At 36.1% G+C, this 27,387-nt stretch overlaps 2 protein-coding genes across 4 annotated transcripts; one reads left to right on the top strand and one right to left on the bottom strand.

Annotated features, from left to right (window-relative positions):
- Nucleotides 1-15,323: 15,323 nt before the first annotated feature.
- LOC145014273 (zinc finger CCCH domain-containing protein ZFN-like) lies at nt 15,324-17,749 on the top strand. 3 transcript variants are annotated; one of them, XM_078972656.1, is made up of 7 exons: nt 15,324-15,645; nt 15,820-15,995; nt 16,072-16,134; nt 16,264-16,383; nt 16,473-16,751; nt 16,852-17,124; nt 17,288-17,749. In XM_078972656.1, exons 1-7 carry the CDS (start codon nt 15,561-15,563, stop codon nt 17,549-17,551), a joined length of 1,260 nt encoding a protein of 419 aa, XP_078828782.1. In that variant the 5' UTR covers nt 15,324-15,560; the 3' UTR covers nt 17,552-17,749. The 3 variants fall into 3 exon arrangements, with proteins under 3 accessions (XP_078828782.1, XP_078828783.1, XP_078828781.1); XM_078972657.1 differs by having other exon boundaries at nt 15,325-15,645; nt 15,838-15,995; XM_078972655.1 differs by lacking the exon at nt 15,324-15,645 and having other exon boundaries at nt 15,657-15,995.
- Nucleotides 17,750-18,108: 359 nt separating this feature from the next.
- LOC145014274 (GRIP/coiled-coil protein) lies at nt 18,109-20,013 on the bottom strand. Its single transcript, XM_078972658.1, has 2 exons — nt 19,685-20,013; nt 18,109-18,371 (listed from the first exon to the last, which is right to left on the bottom strand). The coding sequence occupies exons 1-2, from the start codon at nt 19,835-19,837 to the stop codon at nt 18,303-18,305; spliced, it is 222 nt and encodes a 73-aa protein (XP_078828784.1). The 5' UTR covers nt 19,838-20,013; the 3' UTR covers nt 18,109-18,302.
- Between the last annotated feature and the right edge of the window lie 7,374 nt (nt 20,014-27,387).

Below are 27,387 nucleotides of genomic sequence, written 5' to 3'. Positions count from 1 at the left end.
ACATCCGAAGCATATCCTCCAAGGTCTGGGTAGTCCACTTGCTCTGTCCATCAGTCTGTGGGTGGAAGGTCGTACTGAAATGCAGACGAGTACGCAACTCATCATGGAACCTCTTCCAAAATCTAGAAGTAAACTGGACATCTCTGTCTGAAACCATAGAAACTGGCACCCCATGTCATGTCACAACCTCTCGGATGTATATTTCGACCAATCGATCTATGATTACCCAATCAAATCCACTTTGCACGCAGTCCGAGGCAACTTTATAATGAAATCCATGGTGATCTCCTCCCATTTTAAAACGGGAATGTCCAACGGCTGCATCTTTTCGTGAGGCCTCTGATGCTCGACCTTGACTTTCCTACAAGTCAAGCACATCTCCACGTACCAGGCTACAACCCGCTTCATACAAGGCCACCAATAATCAGGACAAAGATATTCATACATCTTCGTCGTTCCGGGATGAATGGAGAATCTCAATTTGTACACCTACTCCATCAGAACCTGGCATGCAACACCCCAATAAGGAACCCACACTCTCTGATGGATAGTTAATAACCCCCGGCTCTCCATTCATAGCCTCGACTTGAGCCTCTTGAATCTGCTCCAAGAGTGGAGTAATCACAATCATCCTCATACAAATATCCATGATTAGAGCCGCGACCGCCTTGCAGATGAGAGCATCGGCCTTCCCCAAATGGTAAAGGATCTCACAATCATAATCCTTTACCCAATAACCCCTCCCTCTACAAATTATTTTCAATTGAAGTCCTTATGTTACCAAATGGCCCCTCCTCTATAAAACATTTTCAACTTAGGTTTAAATGATACCAAATACCCCCTGTCTTCTAAAATCTTTACAAAATAAATCTTGAATATACACTTTAACCCCTGATTAATCCAAATTATAACATTTGGCTCTTCCAAACCAACACCCCACTAAATATTATGGACCTTAGGGATACTATTCAACCATTAGTTTTATTTATTTATTTATTTAATAAACGAGGTGTTACATAATTGATGTTTGGACATGACATTTTGGAGGCACCAACATAGCGTGTCTAGAGATGAAAAGGCGCAAGTTTCATTTTAGGCAACATGGTGTGTTCCTATTGGAACATGACGTGTTAATGGCTGGTAATGAAACCCTAATCTTTCAAGGTTTGCTCCCTATTTAAAGGAATGTTGAGGCTAGGTTTTATTCACCCTCAACCCCTGAAAGAAACCTTAATCATCTTTTCCTATGAATTTTGAAGCTAGTTTGGTGTTTTTGGAGTTGAAAAGGGAAGAATGTAGAAGAAGGAAGCAAAGATTCGACAAGCAAGCCCCTGTTCTCCAGCTTGGCACTCTTCTGGACCTTTGTAAGTGTCCAAGAGTCGATTTTTATCATTTGAAGTTGTTAGATCATGGGGTTTGTCCCTTTTTATTCTTGTGCTAGAATGTATGAATGGTTAGATCTCATAAAGCTTGAAACTTTATGAATCTCCATGTCAATGTGACCTAATAGTGTCTTCGATCTGGTCTTTAATCAAGTTTCGATGCCATGAATATATATTAGGTCATAAATCCTCATTTTAACCTAATATGAGTTCAATACATACATTGGACATGTATGTCTAAAAAGCACCAACCTTTGGGATGGTTTTGGTGTTAGAATCACTTATAGAAAGGATGGATTTCAGAGCTTAAGGATTAAGTTGCTTATTGGTTAAGCCCTTAAAATTTTAAGCTTTATGGATTGGGTGTTGGACCTTTTTAGGTAGTCCCAATGGATAAAGTTTGAAAATTTATTCTTATGGATCACATTTCGGGCTAGATCTAAGCTTTGGAGCTCTTGAAATCAAGGAAAATGACTTAACATATTAAACTGGTGGAACTCTGGCGAACACGGCGTGTTTGCAAGTCAACACAACATGTTGGTTGAGGTTTTCCCGACTGTTTGGATGCTCGCGGAACATGATGTGTTTCTTAGTCAACACGATGTGTTGGGTCAACATGGACCGTTGACCTTGACCGCTGACTTTGACCAAGTTGGACTGATATTGCCATATTTATACCTTTTTTAGGCAATATTTAAGTACATTTTTATATATAAACTGGTAATTTGTTTAGAATAATGGTACTTATGAGTTTAAATGTTATTTGCAGCCCAAAAAGAAGACATTTTGAAGAAAAGGGACTAAAAACATCAAAGGAAGAAACTTTGGGAGTTAAAAGATTAAAGGACAAGAAAATCAGGGAAAAGCATTCTCACATCGTGAGACCTGGAAGATTCACGATGTGAGTTTAAGTTCTAGAAGATATGTACGCGGGTGAAGGAATCCTTGCCGAACACGGATATCTTGTATTCACGACGTTAATAACTTATTATTCACGATGTGAATTATGAAAATCAAAAAACTATATATATCCTCGACCATTACGACTTAAAGAACTTTTGGTGGCTGAGAGGAGTTCTTGAAGACGAAAAATCAGAGGAGAAAAATACCTGGAAGCTGGTTTCAACACCAAGGAAGTACAAGTACATAAATTGATTCATAGTTTGGTACACTTTAATATGTTTTGGATTATAACATTCGTTTGTTTAACTGTTAATATGTCCAGCTAAATCTAGTTGCTTCTATTAGCTAGATGAAGCTGGAACTCATGGTTTTAATGCATTAGATTTGACTTTAATTGTTGGTGATATGCTTGTGTTGATTGATTTTACCTAGCATGCTTGAATTAATTATTTAATTGCTTTGAATCCTTGTTCTGTGTAGTTAGTGAAGACAATGTTGCATGAACTTGAATACCTAATAACATAGTGAACACTAGTTATTGGAGCTAAGATCAAATCAATCTTAGAATAGTAATTGAATAATTAAATTAAGCTGTGTTAGATAACTCATATTATGCTTATAATTGTGTTTTGATTAATCAATCTTTCATGGCTCCAATCTTATTTAATAATTGATTCTGTGTTAACTATTGTATGAACATAAATAGAATTACATGAATTGATTAATAATTAGTAGATTTAGAACTAAACTACTAATACTATCTTAATTGGTCACCAACAGTAATAGTTGTAGCTAATGTATAACCATTGAGTGAAAGTGGATTCGAACTAATAGAAGTATTTTGTTTATTGATTAAGTTATCGTTAAAGAATTAAGTTCATATAAATTTGCAAAATTATATAAAAACCCTTTTAGCTTGTTAATAATTAGATTAATTTAATAGTAATTTAGTAACACCGTTCCCTGTGATCGACACCCGACTTACCTAAGTTATACTGTAATCTAACTAGGTACACTTCCTATAAGTGCATAGTTAGTCTAAGTTTGTTAGGTTATAAATATTAAAATTAGTGGTTACTTTCGTGCACATCATGGGCCTTGAGGGTATTTTGGGAATTTGATGGAACTGGTCACTCAATGGAAATAGGTATCGGTTAAAGAGATGAGATTCGGGTCCTCATCAGTTATGGATTAGATCAAGAGGTTAGTCTTCCTCACTATACTTTTAGGTCGAAGGCACCAAGGCCGGCCCATTGGATTGTTATCTTGGTTTATCGCATGTTGGTATGCTGTGGTGACCTGTTCAATCCTACTCCACTCTTCTAAGCTTGGGCAATGAACATAGTTTACATTAGTCTTTGCTAAATGAAGAATTGCTTTTTTGTGATAGAATGCACTATCTAACATGTGATACATAGAATCCTAACTAGTTGGAACATCTTGCCTTAGCCCTCTTGTGGACTCAAGGCCAACATATTGATCAGGATGCAAAATGATTTTTTTTCCGAGCTTGAGAACCTTTGCAATACTTCACAGTATCTCCCACCTTAACGACAACTCCATCTAATTCTTTTAAGCCATCTTGTACAATCAAATTAAGGATGTGAGCACAACAACTAACATGAAATTCAAATCAAACTTTAATGCATCAACCATAGAATCATTTGAAGAGATATTATCTAAGGTTATGGAAACTATTTTCTTATCAATTCCCCACTGTTTTAACAAGCCACACACTCTTTCAGCTAAGGAAGAACTATTATGGGTAGGAGGCATGGAAGTAAAAGCTAAAATTCGTTTTTTCAAGCACCAATTATTATCAACAAAGTGAGCAGTCAATGAAATATACCCATCAATTGTCACAGAAGTCCAACAATCTGATGTTAATGCTATTCTACCAGGAACAAGTTGTAACAAATCACAAAGCTTTGATTTATCAATTGAATAAATGTTGAATATTTATTCTTTTATGGTATTCATGCAAAATGTTTTAACTTCTAGATATAAGTAAGCAAAACATTTCCTAATACCTTCATATTCTACAAATTGAAAGGGAAGATTATGTCTAGCAATAGCAACAACAACCAACTCACAACATTCATCAGCTTTAAAAGTAGGAGATTTAGTACCCATAGACCCTTTCAAATTAGATTGTATAAGAAGCTATCCAACATCTTTCTAACTTTTATGTTTCAAATCACAAGCCCTTTTATGCCTAATAGATTCCCTATCTCGTGACTACTTTCATCTATATACGTTGTCCCACATTGCTTGTATTTACACAACATATTTCCCTTACTATCTAAATCTTTAAGTATTTCAAACGCTTTCTAAACACGAGAAGTAAGCTTACATTTTCGATTGATAGGATTACCAGACAAATTTGGTTTATGCATATTCTGATTAGAAATTGGTGGTGCACTACTAACCTCTTATTCCATCTCATATCCCATTTCGTCATCAGAGACATCAATTTCATCACCAGACAAGTTGATTTGTTCATCCATGGTTAACTTAAATGTAACAACAACAACAACAACAACAAAAAAGACATAAGAATAAAACCTAATAACGATGTAAACAAGGAACGATTGATATGTGGGAGGAAGTAAACCGGTAGCTGCTGTGACTCACAAGGAACGATTGAATGAAGTAATAAGCGGTGAAAGGGGTGAAGAAAGACGGGAATCGAGAGCATTTTCGTGGTTTCGTGGAAGAAATCAGGTCATCAGCTAATTAGGTAAAAAAAACTCTTTTACTAGCCTAATACCCTTTCAACACAATTACAGCCCAATATGTTTATTTAGCCCAATAGTATACATATATATATATATATATATATATATATATATATATATATATATATGGATATATATATATATATATATATGGGTTATTTTTATATCGTTCTCAAGTTGAAAATCTTAACCCTAACTTTACCCATTTAATATTCGTGTCGTGTCGTGTCAACCCATTTAATTAAACATGTCAAAATCTCTAACCAAACCCGTTTATTTCGTGTCAATTTCGGGTCATGTCAATTTTTGCCACCTTTAGTTTCAATCAAGTATGAAAAGTTGAGATTTGTTCTTTGCAGGATTTTCGTGTCAATTTCCGGGTCGTGTCAATTTAGGATTTTCGGTTCAGGATGTGAAGTTGAGTCTTTGCAGGAGCAGATTTGATTGGTTATGTATGTATTGGAGTCTATCACTGTTCAAGGTTTTCAATTTCAGGTGTTGGGGTTGGATACTCGTTGGCTTAATGAAAAGTTGAGATTTGTTCTTAGTTAGGGTTCGCGATATATTTTATTTTTGGGATTCAAAATCTGTAAGGGTGGGCATTCATCAGAGCAAGGTGACTTCCCCAATCATTTTTTGGATTCAGGGGTCCAGTCATGATCGTTTAGTTCAATAAATGAGATTATAAGGAATGATTTTAATGACAAAATCTGATTTAAGTAGGTGAGAGTTGTAACACCTGAAATTTTGAGGAACAATTTTGAGAATGAGTCACTTAATTGAGGTTTGGAAACGGCGTGTTTGAGGCACCAACACATAGTTTCTAGAGATGAAAAGGCACAAGTTTCATTTTAGGCAACACGACGTGTTCCTCTTGGAACACGGCGTGTTGATGGTTGGTAATGAAACCCTAATCTTCCATGTTTTGCACCCCATTTAAAGGAATATGGAGGCTAGGGTTTGTTCACCCTCAACCCCAATTAACCCTCAAGCCCTTAAAGAAAACTTAATCATCTTTTCCTCCCATTTTTGAAGCTAGTTTGGTGTTTTTGGAGCCAAAGAGGGAAGAAGGTTGAAGAAGGAAGCAAAGATCCGGCAAGCAAACCCCCATTCTTCAGTCTGGCACTCTTCTGGACCTTTGTAAGTCTCCAAGACTTGATTTTATCATTTAAAGTTGTTAGGTCTTGGGTTTTGTTCCTTTTGCTTCTTGTTCTTGAATGTTGGAATGATTAGATCTCATAAAGCTTGCAACTTTATGAATCTCTAGGTTAAGGTGACCTAGTAGTGTCTTGGATATGGTCTTTAATCAAGTTTTGATGCAGGGCCGAATTTGAGGGGGGGAAAGGTGGGCAGCCGCACAGGGCCCCAAAAAAATAGAGCCCGAGATTTAGTCATATTGTTTATTTAATATTTATATAAATAATAAACCGTTCAAACAAAAACATAGTTTCCTTATGGTTCAAGTGATAAGCGCGCTTCTAGTTTTTTAAGATAATACAAACTACCCGGGTTCGAATCCCTTTAGGTGGTGCCTTTTTAAGTGTGTTAAACTTTCTTTGTATGCCTCCACTAAATTCTCGTGCCTTTTTTATTTATTTATTTATTTATTTATTTATTTATTTCTTCTTTGCATCTACTAAGAACAAAATTACAAAATTCTTCAAGTAGTATTTTATTTTTCTTTGTGTGCCTCTACTAAATTCTCGTGCCTTTTTTTTTTTTTTCTTTTCTTTTTGCATCCACTAAGAACAAAATTGCAAGATTCTTCAAGTAATATTTTATTAAAGTATTAAGTAATTTTTTAAAAGATTAATTACGAGTTTTAGAACACTATGCACCCATTTGTTTCACTAATTTATAATCACTTCCAAAAAGATAATGATAATAACGATTTTTAGTTATCAATAGGGAATCGTTGAACGGTTGAAGGAAAAAAAAATATTAGATTTTTGTCACGTTTTACTAATGACCAAATTAACCTTTAAAATCTTCGTTTTATTAAAAAAATATTTTTAGTGAAATTGTAGTATAAAATATCCGATCCGGAACAGCTAGTTGGTACTTATTAAAATACTATGACTTTGCTGTTTTTATTGTTATAAAGTTTATCGTTGTTTAAAAAAACAGTTTATGTAATTTAATTCGTTCCACGTTAAGACCAAATGACCTTTTTTTCCCGGCTTGTCCAGGGTATTTGAGTTTTCAAGACCGACCCTGTTTTGATGCCATGCATATAGATTAGGTCACAGATCCTCATTTTAACCTAATATAGGTTCAAGACATACATTAGACATGTATGTCTAAAAAACACCAACCTTTGGGATGGTTTGGGGGTTAAAATCACTTCTGGAAAGGATGTATTTTGGACCTTAAGGATTAAGTGCTTATTGGTTAAGCCCTTGAATTTTTAAGCTTTATGGATTGGGTGTCAGACCTTTTTGGTTAAGTGCTTATTGGTTAAACCCTTGAATTTTTAAGCTTTGTGGATTGGGTGTTGGACCTTTTTGGGTAGTCCCAATGGATAAAGTTGGAAACTTTATCCTTATGGATCACATTTCGGGCTAGATATGAGCTTTGGAGCTCTTGGAATCAAGGAAAATGGCTTAACATATTTGAAAATGGCTTAACATATTAAGTTGTTGGAACTTTGGCGAACACGGCTTATTTGAAAGTCAACACAGCGTGTTGGCTGAGGTTTTCCCGACAGTTTGGATGCTCGCGGAACACGACGTGTTTCTTAGTCAACACATCGTGTTGGGTCAACATGGACTGTTAACCTTGACCGTTGACTTTAACCAAGTTGGACCTTTAGGGTATTTTGGGTATTTTGAAATTTTGATGGAATTGGTCACTCGGTGGAAATAGGTATCGGTTAAAGAGTTGAGATTCAGAGTCAGTCCTCATCAGCTATGGATCAGGTCGAGAGGTGAGTTTTCCTTACTGTACTTTTGGGTTGAAGGCAGCAAAGTCAGCCCATTGGATTGTTATCTTGGTTTATCGCATGTTGGTATGCTGTAGTGACCTGTTAGATCTGTATCCTAGTATATAGGATGATGCTATGTTTAGTGCTATGTAAGATATTTATGTTTATTTGTTAGTTGGTTATATGTTTACATGTGTATATGTCGTCGTAATGTGGGTGGGTTGAGACAGTACTGCTTTGTGTTGTCAGTCAAAAAACCCGATAATGTTTATATCGATATGTTGTTATGATTTATTGGGCTTATATGTGTTTGGATATGTATATATTGACATGTTGTATGTGGTTGGGTTGAGACAGTCCTACTTTGTGCTGAAGGTCAATAGACCCAGGGCATCCCGGATAGACGGAATGCCAGTAGGGTGTAACAGTCACATCGAAGGCCCGGAGAACGTTCCGGATAGGTTGAAGGCCCAATGTAGTGTACCAGTCATGTTGTAGGTTCTGTGAGCGTACCAGGTAGACTGTAAGCCGACGGGGCGTTCCAATCAGTCTGAAGGCTCTGTATGCATGTTGTTGTTTGTTAGTATATATTATATGTTTGTGTGGTGGTATTTTGAGGGAACTCATTAAGCTTCGTGCTTACAGTTTTGGTTTATGGTTTCAGGTACTTTAGTGGACCGTGGTAAGGCAAATACATTACCACATCATCGGTTTTACAACTAAATGGATTTTGGGAGACTTCAATTTTAAATAATATTTTGAAACAATGGTTTAGTAACACTTGTATTAAACAAAAGAATTGTTTTGAAAACTTTTAAATTTGCTGTATTTTTGGAACGTTACAATCCCCAAAATATTAGTGAGAAAAGTCAGACTGAGAAAAGTCAGGCTGTTTTACACATCACGTATGATGCCAGATTTAATTTGGAAATTATATTTTGGGAAACTCATGAAAATTTAAAATTTATATAAGACTTTTTTTTTTTTTTTATTATTAAGTTTTAAATGGATACAATCCTAATTAAAATTTAAGTTTGGATATAAAGGAGAAATTTATAGTTTTAGAATGATATGTATGTAATTTCAAAGTTTATAAGGAAAGTGAAGTAATATTTAAGGTTTTTAAGGATATAAATGAGAGTTTTTTAAAAGAAATGTACAAATATTATAACAATATACACATTTATTTAACTTTTTTACCGAATCAAATGTTTTAGAATTCTTAATTCTTTATCTTCCTTTAAGGCAAGATTGATGTTGACTCGAAACATACTATATGGTTGTCTTCATCATTTTCTTCATAGTAATGCACGGTGACTTTAATAAGTAAAACAAATAAATATTAACTAGGGAAGTGAAAATCCATTTCATTTTTACATCATTATGAATGAAAGTTAGAGTGCTAATCTCTATTCATAGAAGGATTGTATTATTATTATTATTATTATTATTATTATTATTATATATATTAAAATTGTTGCTCCTTAGCTACAGTATTCTGCCTCCTATTTGTGCATATATGGCCCTTCCAATTTTTATGTTATCTATTTCATTCGTTCCTTATGAAATTGTTGTTTACCCACCTGTACTTCTGTTTGTTTGTCACTCGTGTATTTTATCTGTTAAGCCTTTTTGTTAATGTAGAATGCTGACTTGCATCTACGTGTCTTTTTTGCCCTTCGTTTATTGTCCACGTGTTCTTCTCTCTTTCTTTTGGGTTCGTTGTCCACCGCTGTTTCTTTTTGGTTCTTCGTTGTTACTGCCTCAGCCATGGTCACCGCCCACCATCCAAACGACTTGCTTCGTTCTTTATTACACCACCAGATCCTTCCACCGCTTTCATTTTTATTCCTCATGCTTCCCCTACTGCCTCTCTTATCAGATGTCTTCTCCACCACCTACACATACGTCTTCGACCATACCTCCGGCCTCTGTGGCCTTCTTTCTAATCGAATCGGAGGAGAGGTCCTGTAGATCACCGTCGTCTCCGATTGAATCAGGGATATTAAGACGTGTCGATGGGCCACGTAGGTTGAAAACGGCGGTGTCGTACGCACGATCGGCGTCGACGTTTGTGGAAAATATTCTATTCTCTGTCCACGTGTTGTTCATCGTGCCTGGTTTTGCTTCCATCTTTATCTGTTATCTGAACTTAGGGCTTTTACCCCATCCTCTCCTCTCCCTACCGGTCGCCGAATATAACTCTTTCTTCGTGGCTGATTCAGAACGACTTGAAGGTAATTTTTCTTTTACTTTGAGGGTATCGGCTATGGTGGTGGGGTTTCTTGGCCTTTGTGTACGTGAACAGGGCTGAATATTGGACATTTATGGAGGTGGTCACCGGTGCTTGATATCGAGTGCTAGGGGTGGTATTGGGTATGGTCGAAGACATTCACTTGTGAGAATCGGTAAACCCTAATTTCAACTCCTATTGTTTTTTACTTAGATTGATGCAATTACCTATTGTTTACTTCAAATTCGTGGGATCTGATATGGTTATTTGTCTAAGTTGGGGATAATTCGTCTCGCATATTTTGATTTTGATATGCTACTTTTCATTACATGAATTTTTCCAGAGTACATCGATTGCAGAATACCCATCAGCTGCTTGAAAATTTAGTTCATGTTTATGACTATTTGAATCAAAGTTGCTAAATTTCCAGGCTCCCATGTTATCAAATTCTTTACAATTTTAGCATAATTTCTTTCAAGTTGGTTCATTTCTTTCTTGATCCTTTTGTGTCACAGTAGATCTTTATCTTGAACACTTGAAATTCTAAATCCCACTTTTCTTTTGCTAAATAACATCAAGATTTGTTACAGAATCATGAAATTTAAGGTCCATGAAATAAAACCAAAGATTTTTTTGACGTTGCAGGAGAAAACATTCGAATGGGTTTCATCTAAAGCACATGATGGAAACTCAGTTACTTCATCAGAATTTATAGCCTATTTGCAGGTTGCTGCTTAGTCTTGGATCATTTAATGTTTATAATTGTACCAGGATGTACATAACCTGTTACTGTATGGTATCCAAGGCAGGGGCAAATCACCAAATTACCCTTGAATACAATTTGTGGAGAAATCTTCATGCATAAATCCACAATGTGACTGGAATCCTACGCTTTGAACGCAAAAACAAAGCTGAAATAATGTCATAAGAAAATCTATGAACCTTTTATATGTTAATAGTTAAATTGTTGATATTAAGGTTATATATATATATATATATATATATATATATATATATATATATATATATATATATATATATATATATATATATATATATATAGCTTCGTTAAATATTTTGATTACTTCACAATTCCCTTCATCCTTTCACTCACATATAATGAAGAGCAGTAGGAGCACAAGAAAAATCACAGCGAAGTTGGCTTACATTCTACGATTAGGTATGCTTAAATTTTCTCACCTCTTTTGTATGTTTATAGTACATTGCTATAAAACTATTTATGGTGTAATTGTGCTTCTCTTTCAATTCGGATTTATTCAAGCATTGTTAATCTGATTGAATGTTATGTATTTTTAGCGGAAATTCTAACCTATAACTTCATTGATGCCAATGATTTTTATTCAACACATTAAAGGGGCATAACCGTCATTTTAATTTCTCAAATCTACTGTTTTTTTTTTTTTTTTTTTTTTTTTCTGTTTATCAATTTGAAAGTTTGTTATCTTATTTATCCAACTATCAGTTTTAATTCAGAAAATTACTTATTGATGCCAATGATTTTTATTCAACACATTAAAGGGGCATAACCGTCATTTTAATTTCTCAAATCTTTTTTTTTTTTTTTTTTTTTTTTTTTTTTTTTTTTTTTTTTTCTGGTTATCAATTTGAAAGTTTGTTATCTTATTTATCCAACTTTCAACTTGAATTAACAAAACTGCTTGCCATTTTGCCTGATTTCAGTTTAGTTACCATTATCTTTGTTATCAATATTTAATTCATAAAATTGCTTATTGATGCCAATGATTTTTATTCAAAACATTTCAGGGGCATAACCGTTATTTTTAATTTCTCAGATCGTTCTGAAGATGATCTTGTGGGAGAGGTTAAGTATATACAATTTAATCAAAACTTTGTTATCATTATGCATTATTTTTAACAAAGGGCATTTTGGTCAGTCCTAAAAAATAATAAGTATTTGAAACCCATTTATAATTTTTCTATTTGTAAATTTTTACAAAATCATCACTTAAGGGATCTCAAAGCCACAAGAGCTTATTCGAGAGGAAGCAGTTGGACTGGTGTTGCCTTTGACTAATTTGGTTTAAGTAGTTTTGTACCCAACATATGTGTTTTAAAAAGAGAATATATCTCAGTTTGCTTCTACTTTACTACATTTTTTAAGCATCAATATACTTTCATAGTCAACCAATTATAGCATTTTACTTCCATGACAAACGTTTAACATAATGTCTTCCATCGGTTTTGTTTAATATTAGCGTCGAATCCAACCCCCGCGAAGCGGGGCTTCTTATCTAATTATTATTATTATTATTATTATTATTATTATTATAAAACGTGAAATTTACATTACATAACATGCATTTAATTCACATTATTTGGATAAAATATACCTTAAAATGTACATTAACATAGTTTATATATTAGACAAAATTGAAAAAATAGTCTATGTGTTATGCATTTTTTGGCCTAGTTTGTATGTAGAAATGGTCCCCCGACTTAACTTCCGTTAAGTTTTTGCTGTTAACTCCCTCATGTGCATTTCACATGAGGGTATATTTGTCTTTTCATATATAAAGGACTATTTTTGCATCTAAAAAATATTTCTCATTTTTTAAAAAAAATAAAAATTAATACCTATTTATTTATTTTAATAATTAAAAAATAAAAAGGTCTCTCTCTCTCTCTCTCTCTCTCTCTCTCTCTCTCTCGTCTTCTTCTTCATTACATCTTCCTTTTGCAAATCAAGCCACATACAAACACGCTTAAAGCTTGAAGCTTGAAAAAGGGGTTTTGCTAAAAGCTTGAAAAGCAACAATGATTTACAGAGATTGAACCAGGAAAGAAGATATGATGGGATAGAAATCAGAGTTTCAGATTTCAGATCTGTTCTACAATTAAAATTTTCTTTGAAGTTCAACCTCTCCAAAATTTTAAGCTATGGCAGAATACAAGAGATAAATCCTCATTCGATTTCTGGGTTAAAAGTCAAAGCCTTTAGACCTGTTCTGCAATTTAGAAAGAACATTGGTGTTTGATTTTTGGAAATCTGATTTAAGACCCACCTGTAAAATTTTTCGAAATTTAGACTCAAATGGAAGGACACTACCCTCTTACCTGTTTCTCTGCTGCCCTAGAAGTGTAACACCATTGCCACCTTATAGCTCCGTCGACCACCTATTAACCACCGATGCTACATTTTAACACTACCTCCTTACACCGCCACCCTTGTTCACTGTTATGGGTTTTGTGAGGAGGAGAGGAGGAGGGGTTGTGTGCTGATTAGGGACAGAAGTCGATGGATTGAAGTAAAAACTGTTAGTAATTCTCGTGTTAGAATATGAAGAAGATTGGACACTGCTGTAATGGTAGCTTTGAGGGTGTTGTTCGTGAAGGTTATACTGAATATGATGCGGAAGATTTGTAGCAAAATTGTTGCAAAATTGATTGAATCTAAAGTTCTACGAGTATAGATTTGAAGAGTAAGGGTTAGTCATGGTGGTGATGAAGAACATGATGGGAGAGAAATGGTAAGCATATATATATATATATATATATATATATATATATATATATATATATATATATATATATATATATAGAGAGAGAGAGAGAGAGAGAGAGACCTTCTTATTTTTTAATTATTAAAATAAATAAATAGGTATTAATTTTTTTTTATTTTTAAAATGGGATATATTTTTAGGTGCAAAAATGGTCCTTTATATATGAAAAGACAAATATACCCTCATTGGAGATGCACATGAGGGGGTTAACAGCAAAAACTTAACAGAAGTTAAGTCGGAGGACCATTTCTACGTACAAACTAGACCAAAAGGATCATAAATCCAAAAAAGTCGAGGTTTGGATTGAAACCCCAAAAAAATGTATACCAGAAGGACCATTTTTGCAATTTTGTCTATATATTAAAATCAACTAGATAAGAGATTCGTATACTATACGAGTTTATTAAAAATAAAAAGTTTAATATCAATATGTAAACATTAAACATTTTATAAAATAATTAAAAACAAATAAATCAATGAGTTTCTAACATTTAAGTAAATTTATTTTCAAATTAATAAAATGACAACCTTGCATGAATAGAATGAGAATCTTTCATATATATATATATATATATATATATATATATATATTTGTAAATTCTGAAAATTTAATGTAAGAATGAAAAACTTTAAAAAATGACAAGTAGAAAATAAGAAAATGATAAAAAAAACCAAGAAAAAACCACGTAACAAAATAAAGAAGAAGAAAACATGTGATAAAAAACATTATTTATTAGAAAGGATTATAATTTACTAAGGGATGACGAAACTAAATACAAAAAAAAAAGATAAATAAAAAAAAAGTTAAAAAAAATACAAATTATAATATAATATAACCAAAAATAAGCTAATCTATATTTATTGGGAAGTGATTCGTACACAACAATTTTTTGCCATACACAACAATTTATGCATTATAAAGTTGTACAATACAACACTTTAAAGCACAAATTGTTGTGTATGAAAAAAAAATGTTACGTACGAATCAGTTCCTATATTTATTCAATCTCAAATAGAATCACGGACCACATACAAGCTTGAGGTTTTCTAATTTGAAAAATATAAATATAAAATGTTAAATGTCTTTGTATCAAATTTGAAATTAAATTAGCTAGGCTTCAACTATATTTTATATATTTATAAAGTTGAAATACAGACTCATCCTTTAATTTTTGATTTATACAAACACGTAATGTCTTCATCATTTTATTGAAACAATCGTATAACAAACATATTTAAAAAAAATCCATTCAGTTTTAGTTATGACACAAAAAACACAAGAACCTTATTTAAACAAAAATTAAAAAACCAAAAACTGATACTTTAAAAACTTAAAAAAAAAAAAAAATCCAAATCAAAACAAACCAAACCAATCCAAATATACTTGGTTATGAAGTTATGTCTGCTCGGTTTTTTTAAGATCGTAGTTATAAACCGATTTTTGCAGTTGGTTTTGTAAAACTAAAAAATCCCAAACTCCATAAAACGTGGGTTTTCCTTTCGTTAATGCTGAAAGCGACACGTAACTCGCGTGAGCGTTTGTTGGTGCGCGCGTGTGAAAAAAGCAAAATACATTTTTGATTTTCACACAATAATCTTTTTGGTTTTTGGTTGGTTGTTACTTACTTCTGGTTTGTGGAGAGAAGAGAACCAGCGACCAAATTCTCCTCTCTTTATCTCTCTCTTTCTCTCTCTCTCACACACACACATTTGATCGGAGACGACGAGCGACTGAAATCTGAAACAATCGAAAACCAAAGGTGAATTGTACATATGAAATTACCGGAGAAGCACTTCCGTTGCTGATGGATGAGATGACGTCGTTTCAGTGGTGGTGGTATGGAGTTCGATAGTGGAATTCCGATGTCACGACCGCCTGTCACCGCCGAAGTATCGTCGTCTTTGTCTCCGCCGTTAAGCGAAGGTCCTTTTTTTCCTTTCTCTGTTTGTTTTTGTAGATTAACGATGTAGAATTGATGGTTTATGGAGTTTGATTTTGACTTTATTGCTGAAATTGGCGTAATCGGAGTCGTCAGTACTCAATGTGATGTTAATTTTGTACATCATCAGTTTTTGATGATTTTTATGGCTTGTTTAGTTTATGATGGTATTTCAGATGCATTGTGGCAATTGAACTTGAGATCAAGGGAATCAATGGAGTCAGGACCTTATCCTGTTCGTGAAGGAGAACCAGATTGTTCGTACTATATCAGAACAGGCCTTTGTAGGTTTGGGGCAACTTGTCGTTTCAATCATCCTCCTAACAGAAAACTGGTAAAACCGTGCTATAAATTCAAGCTTTGTTGATGATTTAATTGCTGATACTTGTTCATGTTACCATTTGTTTCAGGCTATTGCAACTGCAAAAATGAGAGGAGAATATCCAGAAAGACCAGGCCAACCTGAATGCCAGGTTCACATCTTTTGTCCATTGATGAGATTAGTCTATGTGATTGTCATCTGTTAAGCAATTTTTGAGACCATTTTCCTAATGATACAATTGATGATTATCTATTCTAATGAAAATCTTGTTTCACTTCAGTACTACTTAAAGACAGGCACCTGCAAATTTGGAGCAACATGCAAGTTTCATCATCCCCGAGAGAAAGCTGGAATAGCAGGGCAAGTTTCACTGAATGTGTTGGGTTATCCACTTCGCCCGGTTTGCATTTTCTAAACTTATTTCTATAAACAAATCTTTTCTTTTTTAAGAAATCACGAGTCATTTTGGTTGTTAATGCTCTAATGCAGAATGAGGCTGAATGTGCTTATTATTTAAGAACTGGACAATGCAAATTTGGAAACACTTGTAAATTCCACCACCCTCAACCATCTAACATGATGGTTGCATTTAGCGGTTCACCTGTTTATCCTGCAGTACAATCTCCAACAAGTCCTGGACCTGGTCAACAATGGTCGTTGACCAGAGCTTCCTTTGTTCCTAGTCCACGCTGGCAACCCCCTTCAAATTATGCTCAGATGATTTTACCACAGGGTGTGGTTTCAGTTCCAGGATGGAATGCCTACAGAGTAAGCTGAGGTTTTACATATGTTGATTTACAATTTCACAAAAATTGAAAATTACTTAATATTTCATTCATATCATTTACATGGTAATGGTTGTGTTTAGGGTTCTATGGGTTCCCTTTCATCTATCGAGAGTCAACATCAACATCAACATCAACAACATCAACATCAAGCAGCAACCGGAAGCAATCAAGGCTATTACGCATTGGAAAGGGAGAATGTATTCCCTGAGAGACCTGGTCAACCCGATTGCCAATTTTACATCAAGACTGGAGACTGTAAATTTGGTGCGGTTTGCAGATTCCATCACCCAAGGGAAAGGGTGATTCCAATTCCGGACTGTGTACTCAGTCCAATTGGCCTTCCTTTACGTCGGGTTAGTTGATGATAGATATTTAAGGGTGTTTTTGGTGATGATTAATTATAATATTTCATCCCATTCGAAGGAATGACATAATCCCCCATGAGTTTCTGATTGCATTCCCTGTTGATAAAGGATTGGATTAATTATAATTAGTTGTTTTTGGAATTTGAAACAGGGAGAGCCTTTGTGCATTTTCTATTCTCGTTATGGGATATGCAAATTTGGTCCAAGTTGCAAGTTTGACCACCCGATGGGAGTCTTCACTTACAATTTATCTCCAAATTCATCTGATCGGCAGCAGCACATGTTGGCATCAGCATCTGGTGGAAGCGGGGTACTGAATATTACATCACAGGGGAATATGGAGGGTGTGTCGGTTACACTATCAGAGAGAATACAAATGCCTTCAAATGATAATTCCATTGACCATCAAGAATAAGAACAAGGACAAGGACACCTCCTATTCAAAAAGCTGTCTTTGACTTCATTTATATGTTGTTCATGTACAGAATGCATGTTAAAAATCAACCTATTCTTCTGGAATTCAATTCCATCGATAGGCTTTAATTATCTTCACATCCATATAATGCTCTGTTTTTTGACACATTTGGGTGAGATTAAAAAGTTTTTTTCTTAAGTTTTTGTCTAATTTACATCTCTCCTCTCACTTATCTAATACATACATAACGCATATTAACATATGGTAGGTCAAGTCAGCGAGTTGGATGTTGTGTTGCAATATGATTATAAAAATCATTTTTTATATCATATGATTAAGTTGTTTTCAATAAAGTATTTCAAGAGTTATAAATATTACAATATAATTTAAATGAATTTCAAACGGTTTGTCCTGTATTGTAGCTAATTTTTTCACTCTTTTCTTTTTTGGGCATCATTAAGTTAAAACTCAAATCCCACTATTTATAGTTTTTTAGAAAAACAAATCCATCTCATTTCTTTCGCTTTCTATCCAAAAAAAAAAAACTTGACAACAAATAGTAACAATGCTAGCAGCTTTGTTGTTTTAACCATTTCATCTTCTGACTTGTTCAACTATTCTTTCACTTTTTTTTAATACAAATGAAAATTCAAAAACATTTAACAAAATCCATGAAAATCACAACACTTATGAAAATGCTTTACATGGCCTTCACATGCTACACGTCAGCAGGCTTTTCTTCCTTCATTTTCTAAGACAACCACCAATCTGGTCCTCCAGGCTTCTTCACAAGGATCTGATTATATTCTGGTCTTGATGTCTGCAATCCAATCATTCATTCTTAAAGTTTCAAACAAATGTTGTGCATTTTCCATGATACAAGATAAGAAGGGCATTTATGTCTTTTGCTTTTGCACAGACACAAGTTTTTCTCCCAACTTTTTTGGGCGGGACAAAAAAGTTGCAAACTTTGTCCACGGTCCAATGCAAGTCAAACATAGGACAATCTGTTATGTTATGTCATGTTACACAGTCAAATGTAGTACAAACTGTTATGACACGTGTGACACGTGGGGCAAAAAGGACTACAACATAAATGTTAATGGAGGTCAATTTCCTCATTCTCATCCAAGCCTAGTGGTTCTAAAGTGCAAGTACTTTAATGTGAAAAGCCAACCTCAAATAGTGGAGTTTGGTCTCAACTTTATTAAATGAAATCATAGGCTCATGAGTCATCACATGGATTTCTCACATATTTTGTAGAGCTGAACATTTATACCTATTTATCTAAACATGGGTTAAGTTAGGCTATATATTATCTATCTTCAACAAGTGAGGTGAAATGCATACAATTAAAAAAAAAGGCTAAAAATGAAACGGGTAGAACAGGTTGAAACTTGAAAGTCTAGTGTATACAAAAACATCATTTTGGGTATGGCTTTAAGCCAAACAAGTTCTGTTCATCCTGTTGAAAGCATGCAAGGAGAAGATAGTTAGAAAATGCAATCTTGGAATGTCAAAAAGAATGGATGAATAGTAAACTCTTCAAAGGGCTGGAAGCTCAATTCTTTCAACATTGTTGTTGCATTTATATACCAAATGGAGAAGCACCCAAGGGACTGTTGGACTAAATTCAGGAAGAACTGTCATCTATGATCTTGAAACAGTTCCATAACATGCAATGATGCACATAAAAAAAAATAGCATTTTGGCCTTCATTTGCAAGGTTGAAAACTCTCTTCACATGATCACTAAGAGCAGATAGTCCATTACTCCATTACGGTTTTGTTTCATCATTCCAACGGTTCATCTAGTGTTTTAGGTTTAGATTTTGATCATGTTTCTTAATATTCCTTCGTATATTTGCCATATTTTGTTGTAATTTCTGTCCACGGAAGATCAGATGAACTCGATTTTGATTATTTCTAATCCTACTACACCTAAACAAAGTCCAATTTGCAGAGCAAACTGTTCACAATATACCCAATCAACAGTTTTAACTTTAGGTTTCATTAATATAACTCGATCAGGTAGGTTTCGTTAATATTTCATATTATTTCAATAAAACCCTAAAATAACCATCGAGCGTAAAAAATTGAGGTGTGAAAGAAGAAATCAACGCAGAGGACTAACCAAATCTTTGAAGATGATGAAAGCGACGACAAAGAAGAGAACGAATAGGATCTCAAACTCCGCAAATCGAATGAACGTAAACACTGAGTCAACAGCCCGAGTTAGTAACGATTCGTCGTCTCTTCTTCTAGCGGGACCTGATCGCTTCGCCATATTTGTTGTTTTACTTCGGATCTTCTGAGTAATCAATTGTTTACCAAATAGGGCCGATCTTCGGAGAATCAAACTCAATTTTCAAGGAAAAAGGAAACACAATAATTCACAAAATATCGGACGACGGGTGGAAAAGCTTGACCATGACAATCAAAGCGAAGACGATAAATAAGAGAGACAAATACAGGGTGATTCTTAAGCATTCATAGTAAATAGTAAATAGATAAATAAATAAATAAAGTTTTTGTCAAAATTAAATTTATGTGGGTTAAAATTTTGTAGGGTATGTATTTAGTTCAAATTCGAGACTCGACGTATAACTATTAAGATTTGTTGGTTAAATAAGCGTTAATCTGGTATAATAATGTACTATAATGAATAAAAATAATTTTAATCATTTTCTTGTGGTTTCAAGTGTATTATTCTATATATCATTTTGTAATAATTTTATATTAAATTATAGTTTTTTATATTAAATTTCATATAATATTTTTTGTAATAATTTTATATTAAATTATAGTTTTTTATATTAAATTTCATATAATATTTGAATGTAATAAATGTAATAATAAATACACATCAAATTAATTAATACAAGTTTCCTTGTAATTTTTAAATGAAAAAACATCATAAATGGTCATTGTGGTTTCCTCAAATCTGAAGTTTAGTTCCCGTGATTTAAAAACATCATAGATGGTCCATGTGTTTTCAAAACTTTTAATGATTGGTACTTATTGCTAACTTCTTTAAATTTTGTCTGTTAACTGAATGATATTTTCATCATTTGACTACCACATGGACCATTTATGATATTTTTTCGTATTTTTTTAATAAAAGAAAAGATTAAATATAATTAAATATATAAAAGTGTAACGACCCAATTTTCACGTCCAAAAATTTCGTTTTTAAAACATTACTTTAGAAAATGTTAATAAATAAAAACATTGTTTGACCAAACTACATCACAACATAAACCATGTTCAAAAATCAAGTCATACAACCAATCGAAACATCAGAGCATAAATCCCAGGGAAATCTAGTAAATGCAGAAACCAATGTGTGTGCATGATGTGCCGCTACCAAGCCAGCTCCTTCCCCTTCAATGAAGAGGTACCTGAAACCAAAACTGTAAACTGTAAGCACAAAGCTTAGTGAGTTCCCCTATCGTACCACATACCATACAATACATATCATACATACTGCCAGGCTATTTTGGGGTGCCTGACTACCCGATACGACCATTCTGGGGTGCCGACTACCCGTGTCAAACCATTCTGGGGTGCTGACCTACCCATGTCGAGCTATTCTGGGGTGCTGACTACCCTTTGGTCCTAACAACCGAACCTCGGGGACTATTTCACCCCCTACTACTACCATCACATATATCATAACACAAACGTAATATCAGACATATCTGGGGTGTCTGACCACCTTTTGGTCCTAGCAACCGAACTCTACTACTATCACATACAACATATCCTGCCAACATATAACATATCAGGTAGTAGCAAACCTAGATGATATCACAAAGACAATCATCTAACATACAACTCCTACTGGTGGGCCGGCATTGTGGCCTTAGACCCACTGCTACTGGAAGACAACTCACCTCGGAGTAGCTGCTGATCCTCGTGGGAATAATCTGACTGCTGTTGCTGCTGTTCCAGAAATCCTCCGGCTGTATTCCCACCAAACACTTAGTCAAAAACTGCTAACTGACCTTTGGGTAAAATGACCATTTTACCCCTGATCATGCCCTAAGTCAAAATCAGAGTCAACTTCCAGTTGACCCGACTCGCCGAGTTGGCTCGCCAACTCGCCGAGTCCATGTCCAAACGACTGTCCTGAATTCTGTTTCTACTCGTCGAGCTAGGCGTCGACTCGACGGGTTCTCCTTCCAAACTGATGTTCAAGTCCTTCATCCTACTCGCCGAGTTGTATGAACAACTCACCGAGTTCATCTTAATCCGATGAACAAGTTATACTGTGACTCTCTGAGTTGTATGAACAACTCGCCGAGTATGATCTTGATCTAAGAAGATTGCCTTGAACTTGCCGAGTCTGGGCATCGACTCGCCGAGTTACACTATGGGTGAGTTTTGGCTTCCAACTCACCGAGTTCCTCCTGGACTCACCACACAACTCGACATAACAAAAAGGGGACAAACCCGGAGACTCGCGACTAGACTCGCCGAGTCAGATGAGCGACTCGCCGAGTCCGCTCCATGCAAGATCTAAAAATGCAATTTTGCTCGAATCCAGTCCATGCCATTCGTAGATCTGGGCTCCTAGAGCATGAATAACACGTAAAGTTTCCAACTTTACGTGTAAATATCCATCTATGGGGTTTTTAGGGTTCAAAATGCATCAAAAGAGTAGATCTAAGGTTTATATGCAATATGGGCTCATAAAGGTAGTAGATCTGAGCTCCTGGAGCTCAACTATGCTTAGATCTAGGGATCAATCAACTTATTTTGAAATATGATGCACATACAAGCTTGGAAATTAGCCATGAAGGACTTTAATGGGGCCATAAGCATGGAGACAAGGGGGAAAATGAGCCATACCTTAGATATCACTCTGAAATTGCTCACAAGTGCTTGACCTCCTCTTCTTCTTCTTGATCTCCTTCCCTACTCACTCCAATCTTCAAGAGGACACACCAAATGGCTTCAAATCCACAAAACAAGGCTTAGAACGAGGTATATGGCTCTTAGGGTGAATGAGGGCTGGCTTGGGGGCGAAAAGGGGGATTAAAAAGGGTGCAAACCCCTGAAACTTAGGGTTTCATCCAACAACGGTGACTCGCCGAGTCCAGGATATGGACTCGCCGAGTCGCTAACTTAAACGTGTCCCGGGTCCCGTCCCTACTCGACGAGTCGGACCTATGACTCGCCGAGTCCAAGGCTTAAAAAGGAAAATACTCAATTAAGATTTACATACCAGGAACCAGGTGCTACAAATCTCCCCCACTTATTTTAGACTTCGTCCTCTAAGTCTGCTGTTCGATCATGGAACAGCTCGGGGTAATGCTCCATCATTTCATCCACCGGCTCCCAAGTCCACTCCGAACCCTTGCGGTGCTGCCATTGCACCTTCACTAACTCCACCCTTTTGTTTCTCAAATCCTTCGACTTCCTGTTGAGGATTGCGACTGGGTGCTCAATGTAATTTAGGCTGTCGTCAACCTGAATGTCCTCCAACGGCACTACTGCTGAATCATCCAATAAGCACTTCCGCAGCTGAGAGACATGGAAAGTGTTGTGGATCTGGCATCTATACGCCACCTTGCCCACCCGGGCTACAACCCTGAACGGTCCGATAAATCTCGGGCCCAATTTGCCCCGCTTCCTGAATCGAATGGCGCCTTTCCAAGGCGACACCTTCAGGAGAACCATATCCCCGACTTGGAACTCCAAGTCGGATCGACGCTTGTCGGCGTAACTTTTCTGCCGACTCTGAGCAGTCTGAAGCCTGCTCCGAACCTGCTGGATCCTCTCGGTCATTTTGAGCACCACCTCGGTGCTCCCCATGACCCTCTGGCCAACTTCACCCTAGCATATCGGGGTTCTTCACCTCCATTCGTACAACATCTCGAATGGGGGATGGTCAATACTTACGTGGTAGCTGTTGTTGTATGAGAACTCAGCCAAGGGAAGTTAGGTATCCCAGCTACCACCGAAATCTAACACACATGTCCGCAACATATCCTCTAAAGTCTGGATGGTCCGCTCGCTCTGACCATTCGTCTGCGGGTGAAAGGCGGTGCTAAAATGCAAACGAGTGCCCAACTCGTCATGAAACTTCTTCCAAAATCTGGAAGTGAATCGCACATCTCGGTCTGATACCACTGACACCTGCACCCCATGCCGCACTACTATCTCTCTGATGTAGATATCGGCCAACTTTTCGGCCGAGATGCTCTCCTGGATCGGAATAAAATGGGCGCTCTTGGTCAATCGATCCACGATGACCCAAATCGAATCTACTCCGCGCGCAGTCTTGGGAAGCTTTGTGATAAAATCCATCGTGATGTCTTCCTATTTCCACAACGGGATGTCCAACGGCTGCATCTTCCCCTGCGGTCTCTGATGTTCTGCCTTGACCTTCCTGCAGGTCAAACACCGCTCGACGTACCATGCCACATCCCGCTTCATGTAGGGCCACCAATAATCTAGACGAAGATCCCTATACATCTTCTTCGCCCCGGGATGAATAGAGAATCGGGACTTGTGCGCCTCCTCTATCAAGATCTGGCGCACGCCTCCGAGATACGGCACCCACACCCTGCGGTGTAGTATCAATAGTCCTCGACTATCATAATCGAAGGAGAAAACCTAACCCACCACACGCTCGCTCTTCCGGTGTTCCTCCTTGATAGCCTCCTGTTGAGCCTCCCGAATCTGCTCCAACAGGGGAGTCACCACAGTCATCCTCTGTCACACCCCCAAACCAAGGATGGCGGAAACGTCCGGGGGTGGAGGACTTCATGTACAATATCATAACCACAATTTCAATAGTAATTTAAGCAAACACAACCAACATATATATAATTGAAAAAGTTACATCACTTGTATGAATTACATGTTTCAAAATCAATTACAATATGTTGACAAAATATGAAAAGTTTGACGTCTTAACGTCCCATCCTCAAAAGCACTTGATTACCTGTTTAGTGTTTTCCTAAGAATACGAGTTGTTTGAAAAGTGTCAACACAAAGGTTGGTGAGTTCATAAGCTTTTATTAATAAACTTAGTAAAAGTCTATCACGTGTAAATGTCGCGTTTGTGTCAGAAAAATCCGATATTTTCCTTGAACTCCGAAAAAAAATGTAGCCTTATAACCAAAGACTAAAATGTATAAGAAATCATCATTTCTTAGTAGAAATGTCGTGAGTTTAAAATGATATGGGAAGTAAATTTCTTTATCAACCTAAAACCTACTTCGGTTTTATGAAACCCCGTAAACTTTATAAATTGTTATCTCCCTAGGTGAGTCGCTATAATCATACTGTGACTATGTGAACCTGCCACAACGCTTCTCAGGCGTCGCGAAAATGAAATGACATTTGTCACCCGTAGACCTGCAGGTCCCACTGTAGCTAGCAGCAAGGTGTGGGGTGTCAAACCCAATATAGATCTATATACAAGTATCACGTTCTCCCTCAAGGAGATTTTGATTATAACTACCAGGAATTATATCCCGCACTCGGACGTACGGGGAGAGAGAGTCTCACAACATAGGTTAACAAGTTTACGTGAAATGTGTGTGGATATAAATCTTTCTTGTATGAATGTACCCTTTTTTACGAGTGTGTTGAGTGATGTATCATAAACTATACCTATTATAGTTTATCTAAAATGTATATAATATGTATGAATTCTTTTTATGGAATGTATTAGTGTTGTGAATTTATCCAACTATACTTTTTATAGTTACATAATACGTGTTCTAAATGAATGAATAATATTTAATATGAATAACTTAGTTTCAGTTCACAATGATAAACTAACAAGGAAACACATTCAAATATTAGAACTTATGATTAGACACTTTGCTCAACATATTACAAAGTGTTATGATATTTACATGCTGTTGGCTAACTTTAGCAATTCTGCCCAGTTTTGTAAAAATCATAGAAAAATCATACGAAGTCGAAAACTAGATCCGTAAATTCTGAGAGTTCACAAAATGTGTCTAGTTTACTCATAATTTTTTATCACGATTTTTAATGACCTCCAACTTGGGTGAAAATGTCCATAATCACAGACTGGTCCGGATTGTTGTTTGAAATGATAGGCAGTTTTGTAAAAATCACCATAAATTGTAGAAAAATCGTATGGAGATGTGCAAGTAGTCATTTTAAAGCTACAAACTTGAACTATTTTCAACTTGTACAGTTTTGAAAACAAAAATGTTTAAGATGCCCAAAACAGTCCGTGAATGGAGTTGAACTTTTCTGATGAAGGCTGTTAGAAAAATTTAATTATGTTCTTAGTGTTTTAACTTGTATTCCCCCCCTGGAAACTTGAGAAAACATGAAAATGTAGGGGTATGAACTCACCTTAAGTGATTTCAGTAGGTAAGTGTTGAAGAAGATAAGTGTTCAACCCAAGAACACTTGAAGAATCACTTGAAGATTCGAAGATCTAACACAATTATGAGAGAGTTTGTCTAAGATATCCATGATTTGAGTGGAAATAATTGAGATAATCATAAAGAGAATGGATTATGCTTACCAAATGTGGAGGAAAAACTCAAGATCAGCCCTTGAATCTCGAATTTCTAGAGAGAGAAAGTGAGAGAGGAAAGAGTTTGATCTTCTTGTGAAATGAGAGCAAATGAGAGAAGTGAGGAGAGAGGATGAATATTCAGCACTCAAAAACGTGGGAAAGAGGGATAATTGAGTGGAAAAGACATTGATGTGACCTAGGTAAGGTGGGGAGGTGTGGCTGGTCATAGAGTGGGTGTGGGAGTGGTTGCTTGTGTTATAAGGTAAAGCAAAGTCAACACTCCACCTCTTTGTACTTTACCCACTTGCTTTCATTATTTAAATAAAGATTTTTATGAAAATATGATTAAATTGTGAATATTTAGGGTTTATTATGTTAAAATATGATTTTGGGTGAAATTCCCACGTTAAAATAATTAAAAACGGGCCTTAAACGCAAAACTACGCGAAAACCGGGAGAAAATGAGTTCCCAGCGAGACCTCTCGGTCCTAGGCCGAGACCCGGTCCACGCTGAGGACTGTAGCCGGAAACGAACAGAGGGAAACGAAAGAGGCGAGTCAGACGCGAGAAGCGATGGGCGAGGGTTCGGTCCGAAGGGTCAGTAGCGAGGGTGGGGTTCGGTTCGGGAATAAGAGGCGAGAATGTCAGAACCGAACGTACTGTAGTGAACAGTAGTGAACAGTACCTTCGGTTCGGTTCCTCTTGAGCAGGGTTCGGTTTCGGTTAGTGGTGAACAGTACCTTCGGGTTCGGCTCAGGAGGGTTCGGTTCGGCATCAGGAGGGTTCGGTTCGGCATCAGGAGGGTTTGGTTCGGCTCTTCTTGCTCTCAGTCCCTAAGAGGACCTTCGGGTCCTAAGAAGCTTCTCTCTTGGTTTCGGTTCCTAATGTCTATTTTTCTCGTTTTTACCCCGTTTTAAGCTGTTTTTGACACGGTTAAGCGTCGGAATGACCCGAATGATTCTAAAAAGTTACGGGAACTATTTGAGAGAGATTCGGGAGAAATTTCGCATACTTGGAGAGATTTGGGAGAGATTTGACATTCTTGGAGAGATTTCTCATACAAAGAGATATTTGCGAGAGTTTTCACATACTTAGAGGGATTTGGAAGAGATTTGACATTCTTGGAGAGATTTCTAATACAGAGAGATATTTGAGAGAGATTTCGCATACTTGGAGAGATTTGGGAGAGATTTGACATCCTTGGAGAGATTTCTCATACAAAGAGATATTTGCGAGAGTTTTCACATACTTAGAGGGATTTGGGAGAGATTTGACATTCTTGGAGAGATTTCTAATACAGAGAGATATTTGAGAGA

Source organism: Lactuca saligna, chromosome 9, assembly GCF_052625555.1.
Source record: "Lactuca saligna cultivar CGN05327 chromosome 9, ASM5262555v1, whole genome shotgun sequence".
NCBI classification, from domain to species: Eukaryota; Viridiplantae; Streptophyta; class Magnoliopsida; order Asterales; family Asteraceae; genus Lactuca; species Lactuca saligna.
Note: the sequence above shows the minus strand (reverse complement) of the source record. Positions and strands in the feature narration are given on the sequence as shown.

What these genes read in the sequence shown, in the direction of transcription:
- LOC145014273 (XM_078972655.1), top strand. Translation starts at nt 15,705, where the DNA reads ATGGAGTTTGATTTTGACTTTATTGCTGAAATTGGCGTAATCGGAGTC. An exon ending in CAGGATGGAATGCCTACAGA is followed by an intron (nt 16,752 to 16,851) that starts GTAAGCTGAGGT and finishes GGTTGTGTTTAG; the next exon opens with GGTTCTATGGGTTCCCTTTC. An exon ending in TTGGCCTTCCTTTACGTCGG is followed by an intron (nt 17,125 to 17,287) that starts GTTAGTTGATGA and finishes AATTTGAAACAG; the next exon opens with GGAGAGCCTTTGTGCATTTT.
- LOC145014274 (XM_078972658.1), bottom strand. Translation starts at nt 19,837, where the DNA reads ATGGCGAAGCGATCAGGTCCCGCTAGAAGAAGAGACGACGAATCGTTA. An exon ending in TCATCATCTTCAAAGATTTG is followed by an intron (nt 18,372 to 19,684) that starts GTTAGTCCTCTG and finishes ATTGGATTGCAG; the next exon opens with ACATCAAGACCAGAATATAA.